Source organism: Bidens hawaiensis, unplaced genomic scaffold, assembly GCF_021521415.1.
Source record: "Bidens hawaiensis isolate Kalapana, Puna unplaced genomic scaffold, B.hawaiensis_p1.1 tig00068206_1, whole genome shotgun sequence".
In the NCBI taxonomy this organism is placed as follows: domain Eukaryota; kingdom Viridiplantae; phylum Streptophyta; class Magnoliopsida; order Asterales; family Asteraceae; genus Bidens; species Bidens hawaiensis.
Window position 1 is genome coordinate 57720 of NW_027502069.1, and position 9359 is coordinate 67078.

A 9359-nucleotide genomic window follows, 5' to 3' on the forward strand; every position below is an offset into this window, starting at 1 on the left:
TTTCTTTTTCTGTATATAAATCTAAAAACGTCAGTTTACCCTCCTCACACTTAAAATTCACATTATCCTCAATGGAAGACAAGAAAAAGACAAAAATAAAGCAGAAATAAAATTAAAAAAAAAATACAAAGTATAAAGAAAATGGAACAGACTCCCCTATTAATATTGCAGTGATCTTTGTATGTCATATTCTGATAAAGTGACTGTATAACATTTCATTCGCAGCCACAACTTTTGGGTATCCTTTACAATCAAACAAGCTTAGAACGCTCCCGTCCGAATGGAGATAGAGTACAAACGAAATTATCCAAACCTACAAAACAAAAATCAAAGCACCCAAAGCTGACATCAAACATACTCGAAAAACGTAAAACAGACTCAAAATACAATAATAATATAAAACAAAAAAAACCTATAAAAACTCTACACTCAGATATTCGCCCAAGGTCCTATCCATATCAATCAATCAAACCTAGGGATGCCGAGGAGTAGCACGTCCTCCTCAACCGATTCAATCGGCCCACCAATATAATGCTTCAACCTATGGCCGTTCACCTTCCATGTGCTACCATCAACATCCTGAAATTCAACCGCACCATGTGGAAACACCTCCTTTACCGTATGCGGTCCTCCCCATCTCGATCTAAGTTTACCTGGAAATAACTTCAGAAGGGAATTATAAACCAACTCCCGATCCCCACACTTGAACTCTATCACATTCCTCAACTTTCGATCATGAAACGCCTTCGTACGTTCCTTATAACTCCATGATCTCGCGCACACCTCATCTCTAAACTCCTCCACCTCATGAATTTGTTGATACCGGTTTTTCGCAGCTTGGGTCAGGTCAGGATCAACGGATCTTAACGCCCAATATGCTCTATGCTTTAACTCAACTCGTAGATGGAACACTTTCCCTTAAACCATACTAAAGGGGGTGGTCCCAATTGGCATTTTAAACGCTATGCAGAAAGCCTAAAGCGCTTCATCCAACTTTTCGGACCAGTCCTTTTGGTTCTTACTAACGGTTTCTCCATAATTCACTTCACTCCTTGGTTTGCATTCTCCACTTCCCACTCTTTTATGGCTGATAGGCGATGGAAAACCGATGGGGTATCCCCATACCGTGCTAACGACTTCTCTATCTGGGCATTGCAAAAATGTGTTCCCCTATCACTAATCAAGGCTTTGGGATTACCAAACCGACATAATAAGCTCTTCAAGAATCCCACTACAACTCAGGCGTCCTTAGTAGGCAAGGCTTGAGCATCAACCCACTTGGCAACGTATTCGGTAGCTACGAGAATGTATCGGTTCCCTAGTGAAGAGGGGAACGGGCCCATGAAATCAATGCCCCAAAGGTCGTAAACCTCACAAACCAGAATAGGGTTTTGGGTATCTCATTACGGCATGAGATGTTAGCAGTGTGCTGACATGCGTCACACTGTCTAACAAACTCGTGTGAGTATTTGAAAATTGATGGCCAATAAAAGCCGGATGTAACAACTCGGGTTTTCAAACTAATATTTTATATTCGTCACCCGACCTGCTTTTATATCACGTTATTCGGGGTAACAATTTTTATTAGTAATTGTTTATTATATATATGTAATATATATAAAGTAAATTTTGAATATATACAATTCTAACCCTACACCGTACTTTAACCCCTTATTGTTTCCACCTCCATACTACAAGGACTAAACTGCAAAACATATTAATTATATTCACCCAACCCGTTAACCCATCAGTCAACCCGTATCCATGATCAATACCAAACCCGGAACTCGTTTTGATTAACTTGGCCCTTAATTCTCGCGTTTAACTTTGGAATTGATTTGTCCAGCCCGTTTACATGCCAAATTCGTATCAAACCGACGTTTTAATAAAAGAAATTAATAAAATAAAGATCTTCATTATGTTAATATACATGTTGGCTTAATAGGCTCGCAATACTCATTATAGGTATAATTATAATTCAATTAATTTGGTCCACACCGTCTCCTCATCATCGCAATCAGAAGCCCTAAGTTTAATTCCTTCAAACCAGCATGAATGTATCAGCTTATGATATGCGTTTTGGCCGTGGTTTGGTGTCTTCGTTCATCATCGATACAAAATCGAATGAGGTAATTAAATATTGCTGTATGTTCGTCTATAATCCACAAATAATAACCCTAAGGTTAATTATATTAACATTGAACATATTGGCGTATTGTAGATCTAGGGTTCTAAATCTAATTGGGGGTTTTATCAGACCTGCTTATTAATTATTTGTTTAGGTCAACTGGTTGTTGGTTTGGGAGACCAGTTACAGTGAACCGACCAGGGGCGCGGGTTTTAAAGTTATAAATGATTTTATAAATTATAATAATTAATATTTTATGTAAAATAAACATTATTTTACTTAACGACCTCATGAAGTTACGTCTTTGGTCAAAATCTCGTTACAAGCTTTCATTTACGTATACACACACACACACACACACATATATATATATATGTAAATATGTAAGTATTATAAATATATTATAATAATAGTAAACCTTAATCATTTTACTTAAACCCGTGTAAGGCCCCGTTACCGGTAGCCCTACTTTCGTGTTGGATTTACTCATAAACACAATTCTAAATATCAGAGTTAATTAAAACATTCGCGCGGAATATAAAACTTTCATAAAACATTACATAATTCATAACTTGTCTCAAAACATCCTTTGTCTTTCAACATTAAAGCATTAAAATTATAACATCATAAGTCTTCAGATGCCAGACTCTTATTCAGTGCCACGTGTCTCCTCAAGCGAGCTGCCTCATCCTACTCACCTGCGTGCATACTAAAAGTCAGCTACGCTGAGTGAGTTCTAGTTAATCATACACTATACAATACACATAAACTTATATTCTTTCATTCATACTTTCTTACTTTCATACTTTCATACTTTCATACTTTCATTCTTTCATACTTTCATTCTTTCTTTTGTATTAACTTACCTTCATATCTTACGTTATAAAGAGCATTACGCCCTACATTCCTCGAGTATTATTAGGGCTCGGTACCCTCATTCTTCGAGTATTATTAGGGCTCGGTACCCTCCTTCCTCGAGTATTATTAGGGCTCGGTACCCTCTTTCCACGAGTATTATTAGGGCTCGGTTTCCCTCTTTCCACGAGTATTATTAGGGCTCGGTTTCCCTCTTTCCTCGAATATTAGTAGGGTTCGGTTCCCTAGTTCTCGAATATTAGTAGGGTTCGATTCCCTCTTCGTTACCATACAACCTTACATCATACCTCGAGTATTATTAGGGCTCGGTACCCTTTTCATAACCATACAACCATGCAACCGTCATTTCCATCTTTTATTAACTTTATCACGTTCATACACATAAGCATACATATCATACTTACCTTACACATAGCGTTACAACCTGACAGTACGTGCAATATCCGAAGATCGTTCACGTACCATCAAGCAATCATTCATACATATCACATCATTCACATAAGGCATACACTTATCTCTTAGGATAAGCGTATTAACAAACATATCGAGTATGCACACAGCCCTGAAAACATAACACATAAATGGGGCTAGAAACTCACCTGAACACGGTTACGTTCACCGTTAATCGTAATCCCTTTCTTCAGTTGTGCACGGCTGACTGTATAACAAGTACACGTATCAAACAACTATCACTACTCATATCATCTTTCCAGTCTTAACTACTACCTACAACGAACGGGGGTCCGGGGGCAGCGCCCCTGGCATCTGGGTCTAGGGGCGGCAGCCCCTAGCAGGGTCCAAGGGGCAGAGCCCCTGGCTGGGGTCGAGCTGCCAGGTCAGCTTGGAAAAATTTTATTTCCATTAACTGTCTTAACACATTTTTCATTAGATTTTTTTTAATTCATTTTCTAAAAGAACTTGACTTTAAGCGAAGTTAAACCTTAGGCGAACTTAGCTTTAGGCGAAGTTATCAGGCGAACTTGGCTTTAAGCGAAGTTAAACCTCAGGCGAACTTAGCTCTAGGCGAAGTTATCAGACGAACTTGGCTTTAGGCGAAGTTACCAGTTAGGCGAACTTGGCCTCAGGCGAAGTTACCAGTTAGGCGAACTTGGCCGTAAGCGAAGTTATCAATTAGGCGAACTTGGCCTCAGGCGAAGTTATCGCTTTGAAGGCGAAGTTATCGCTTTGAAGGCGAAGTTATCGCTTTGAAGGCGAAGTTGCCCAGATCAGCCACGGCTTTGATTTCTGTCCAGCATTTTGGGCGATTTAACACCCTTGTTATGGTTCGACATCACCCACTACGTTTCCCAACCATTTTCGGTCGTATATACGCTATAAAGCTCGGATCTTTAAACTTCAAAGATCAAGAATCATACCTTTTTGAGCTTGTTTGGATCTCGTTTACTTGTTATCACAACTAATCGCTCTCTCTCTCTCGGATATGCCCGGTTCTTCCCTCGGCCGGCGGCGAAGTTGTGTGGTGTGTGTGTGTTTTGGAGTGTGTTAGAAAAGTGATAGAATGAAAGATATTTTTGGGTTTAGGGGGTATTTATATCCCTTAAATCCCATGGACCTAAGGCCCATTCTCATTTAACCCATCTCAATTAATCCAAGTCCATGATCCGCTCCTTACCCGATATTAATTAATTACGCGAAATCACTAAACATAACTTCCTTATTCAACATTATAAATTTTAGGATGTTACAACCCGACACTTTAATCCACGTTCTTCGTTGTTGAATGTTTTTAGGAATTTGCTTATATTAATTTTATGCATAAAAATATATATATTATATATGTATCATTCTTTAAAATTTGAACAATCGTATTTTTTGACGTATTACTTATTTTATAAAAATTGTTTTCCGTTAAAGATTCCAAGATATATATTGTATAAATATATATTTTATGTGAAATTATTTAATATGTTACAAGTTATATTTATATATATACATGTTTATAATTGTATTCTATTTAATTAAATATTAGTTAAATAATCAATTAATTATTCAACTCATATTTGTTTGTTTAAACTAATAATAATGATTTTACAATAACAATAATCGTAGAGTTCATCAATCGATCAATAATATTTCCAATCAGAAAACCTAACTCAAACACACATCGAAATCCTAAATTCATTATACATGATATGTAATTTATAACTAATTTATATTATTATTATTTAACTAGGAATCTGTCAGGTCCCCGATTTCAGCTGGATCTTACTCAAATCATGTCATAACTCACACATATAAATGTGCCGACAAGAGAGTTAATGACGGGTTGCTATATTTAGAAAGATTACTGTTTGTTAAAGGCGGAATCAATAACAAACAGAGTAGTTGCAATTAATAATCAGAGTTAGAAAACACAAACAAGATTCAATCAAAAGATTTTCATTTATATAATATTCATCTTACAAAAGGTAATCGATTTAGGGTTTCTTTTAGGAAAACGACAGTAGCTCAATAAAGATTATCGTATTCAGCCGCCATATTTTCCGTGTTGTGTCTCTCTGTCCTCAGGTGTGCCCTAATTATTCCTTTTATAGGCCTGACACCCTTGGACAACTGTCATTCCTTCTAGAAACCCTAAATGATAAGACATATTCAAGTTACATATTCAGAAATAATCCTAAGTGTAAAACAAGTCTTCCGGGTAGGCTTTGAATCAATCTTGTCTTTCCGAGTATGCTCTGCCATCCTTTAGGACTTGGTAATATAGAAGTGTGCTAGGGATCAGTTTCCGGGTAGACTTTACTTGAAGAGTATTTTACCAAGTAAAATAATCACCGGGTAGACTTCAATCTTCTTGACTTTATCAGACTTTGCCCGACAAACCCTTACAAGCAACCTTGTTCTTCAATGGTCCCTTCAACCCTTTGCTAGAGAATAGCTTATTAGCAAAGTGTGCTTGGTAGCACTGTTCCTTGCTTGAGTTGAACCTTGCCCGATGATACTTGAGATATATCATTAAATCATCAAGCCTACTTGGACCATGCTTATTAATGAATACCTTGCCCTGTCTTCCAATTACTTGGCTTCATGAGCTTGGTTAGCCTAAAGCTTACTCGGAAGTGAACTTTACTTGGCTATGAAGAAAAAACCTGCTTGATATAGTGTACCATGCCCGGACTTGCATAAACTAGTGAACCTTGCCCGGTAATACACTAATTTGCAAACCCTGCTCGGATTTCCACTAAAGAAGACTTCAAGAAGAAAACCCTGCCCGATAGACAAAATATCGTACCCGACTAAGTAAAAGCTTGCTCGGAAGTTTAAAGTGAGCCCGGATCCATACTTAGCAAATTCTGAGGAGGTTGAGAAGATTCCAATCTTCCATATGTTCCATAGAACAAGTCTTTGACTTAACAATCTACCCCTTAGGTCAATTTCTTGACTCAACAATCTCCCCCTAGATTGGAACACCTCAGCTGACCCAAAACACATCTATAGTTACTTACACAGGATTAAAATAAACATCAAATTAAAGTCAAAGTTACATAATCAAATTACATAAACAGTTACATATTCAAAAGCTGTCAAACGACATTACAAATAAAATCCTACTCTATGAATCTTGTCTCCTTCTTTCATTGTAGGCAGCTTGTCTTCTGTTTGTTATCACTGATGCAGCTCTCATTTTAAAGATATCAAGGGCTCAGTAATGAGTATGACCTTCTGGTATGACTAAGTCCCTTATATCCATTAGATCTTCATTATGCAAGCAATTCAAGTCTTCATCCTTCTTGATTATCCCCAGTACTTTTCCATCAGAGTTTTTCAGCAAGTAATGGTCAACATTTTCTTTGTATTCAACTTCAGTAATGATGCCATTTCTTTGGACTGTGTAGTTGGGGCGTGTCATTCTTCTTCCAAGGCTTAAGCATGCATTCAAGTTTGACACTGGATTCCTGTCTCTGACATTCATTTGGTAGTACAGTTCAGCTTTGTCCATTTTCAATAACTTCTCTGACCTTTTCGATCTGTGAAGTTGAATCATTCTCCAACTTCTCTTTTCTTTTAAGAACCGGAATCCCTGGTCAGCTTCTTTCTTTAAAACTTTGAGAGATCATTCATTTTCCTTCCTGCCATCTTGTTTCTGTCTCTATAATCATACAGGTCAAGTGTGGCCATTCTTTCTAGTTGTTCTTGAGTATACTCATAAAAGTCACTTCTCACAACTATCTCTCTTAGCTTTCTGCTTTCCATAATCACTCTTAAGCATTCAGATACAGAATCATAGTAGAGTTCCTTGGGAAGATCCACATCTGATTGTGGTCCTGATGTTCTTTGTAGTGCAGACCTACTTGATTCACCTCTTCCACTTCACCTCTTCCACCTTGTGGATGTCTTCTTGAGATTGGAGGCCTAAATATAATAGACTTCATGGGTTTTCTTGGCCCCAGATTGAAAGTTTTGATGTAGATTGCCTCTACCATCTCAGGTGGAAGGTTAGCGAGTTCAACTAGATCTTGTTCAGCTAGTTCTTTAAGATTGAGCAACATTTTTGCCATACCAGGTCTGTTTGACAGACCAGCAGGTACAAATTTTCCATCCACAAAGCTTCTAGGGTTTTCTCCTTCCCTTAGAGCTTTCTCCCAATCAGCCTTTTGAATGTAGAAAAGATTTTTCAATCTTCCTTTTCTAATGCATCAAAAGAGGCTTCATCCATTTCCCTTTGGTTTATCATTATCCCCCTTAGAATATTTATCATTTCTTCATTCTCCCAAGGAACAATTAGTTCATCTTCAGGATCAGGCTTACCTTCTTGAGGAGTTGGGGTTTCAACAATAGGTACTTCCTTCCTTGACTTTTCCTTTTCATCCTGAATTCTCTGTTTCTCCCCCAGAGTCATTATCTTTCTTTTATTTATTGGAGGCTCAACTGATGTTTCAGATTGTTTAGCAGAGCTCTCAGTTTGGACCCTCTTCAGTTTTTCTTTTCTTTTCAGTTTATTGTATTGGTCCAATACTTGATTTTCTAGATAGGTTCTCAACTATTTAAGGCTTCAAACCTTTCTCCAGCAGGTATCCACACATCCCTCCAAACTTCTCTTTCAAAGTTTCCAACTTTTCAATTTTCGCATTCTCCTTTACACATTTCTCAATCACCTTTTCTCTTTCACTGTTGTAAAGGTATTGGAGTTTATCATGATTGAAATGGCTCAAATCTTTTTCAGAGTATCCATGCCTTCTCAGATATTCTCTGTGTTTCTGAGCATCTTTATTCTTTTGTTGCATGGATCTTTTGATCTTTTCATTTTCTTCCTCAAGCCTCTGATTCAGCTCACTATCATTCATATGAGCCACACTTTCAAAGTTCACACCAAGTGCCCTTAGCTTCTTAATCAAAGGATTTTTCATTTTAGCATTCAACAAACTCTGCTCAATGTTTACTCTCTGTTCATCAGTCATTACTACTTGTGGAGTCTCAACATTTGCAGTCTTGCACTCTTTCCTTGATCATCATCAGGATTATCATCATCATCCGAATCCTCAGATTCATCCTCCTCTTCAGTTAAGTCATTTACAGCATCAATCTTGGGTTCATCAGAGGGTGGATGCTCTATATTTGGTACAGTTCTAATGGGCACATCAGGAACATTTGGAACACCTGGAATTGTTAAGACATATCAAACTTTGATAAAACTCATTCACTCATCGAATTAACTCATTGATTTTCACTTTAGATTCTAACTTATCCTTAAGTTATAAATAAATCATAACATGCCTAAGTTCGTTTTACACAGCAACTCATATGAAACATCACAACTATCCAATCTTCTCATTAAATCACGTCTTTATTAATCATAGAATGTTTTTTTTTCAACATCAAACAACATCAAATATTTATTCTCTATAACCGCCTAATGCCAAACATGTTTAGTTAGTGTAAGGCCCCGTTACCGGTAACCCTACTTTCGTGTTGGATTTACTCATAAACACAGTTCTAATATCAGAGTTAATTAAAAACTTTACGCGGAATATAAAACTTTCATAAAACATTACATATCGATTCATAATCATGTCTTAAAACGTTCCTCTTGTCTTTCAAAATCAAAACATAACTTATAAAACATATCAGATCTTCAGATGCCAGGCTTTAGTCTTCTGCCATGTGTCCTCCACTCAAGCCAGCTGTCTCAACCTACTCACCTGCGTGCATACTAAAAGTCAGCTACGCTGAGTTGAGTTCTAGTTAATCATACAATACCATACAATACCTTATTACATACATACGTACTTAACCTCATAACTTTCTTTCATACACACATAAGTACTCATGCCTTCATTCTTACATACATACTTTCTTTCTTACTTACATACTTTCTTTACATTCATAATCATAC

General features: G+C 37.1%; 1 protein-coding gene across 1 annotated transcript; it reads right to left on the reverse strand.

Annotated features, from left to right (window-relative positions):
* Positions 1 to 462: 462 nt before the first annotated feature.
* LOC143605145 (uncharacterized) lies at positions 463 to 7865 on the reverse strand. Its single transcript, XM_077081372.1, has 2 exons — positions 7775 to 7865; positions 463 to 917 (listed from the first exon to the last, which is right to left on the reverse strand). Exons 1-2 carry the CDS (start codon positions 7863 to 7865, stop codon positions 463 to 465), a joined length of 546 nt encoding a protein of 181 aa, XP_076937487.1.
* Positions 7866 to 9359: the final 1494 nt, after the last annotated feature.

Excerpts from the sequence above, each read along its gene's own strand:
- LOC143605145 (XM_077081372.1), bottom strand. The coding sequence starts at position 7,865 with ATGACTCTGGGGGAGAAACAGAGAATTCAGGATGAAAAGGAAAAGTCA. Across the intron at positions 918-7,774 it reads AACCCCAACTCCTCAAGAAG|GGAAAGTGTTCCATCTACGA; the intron begins GTAAGCCTGATC and ends GTATGGTTTAAG.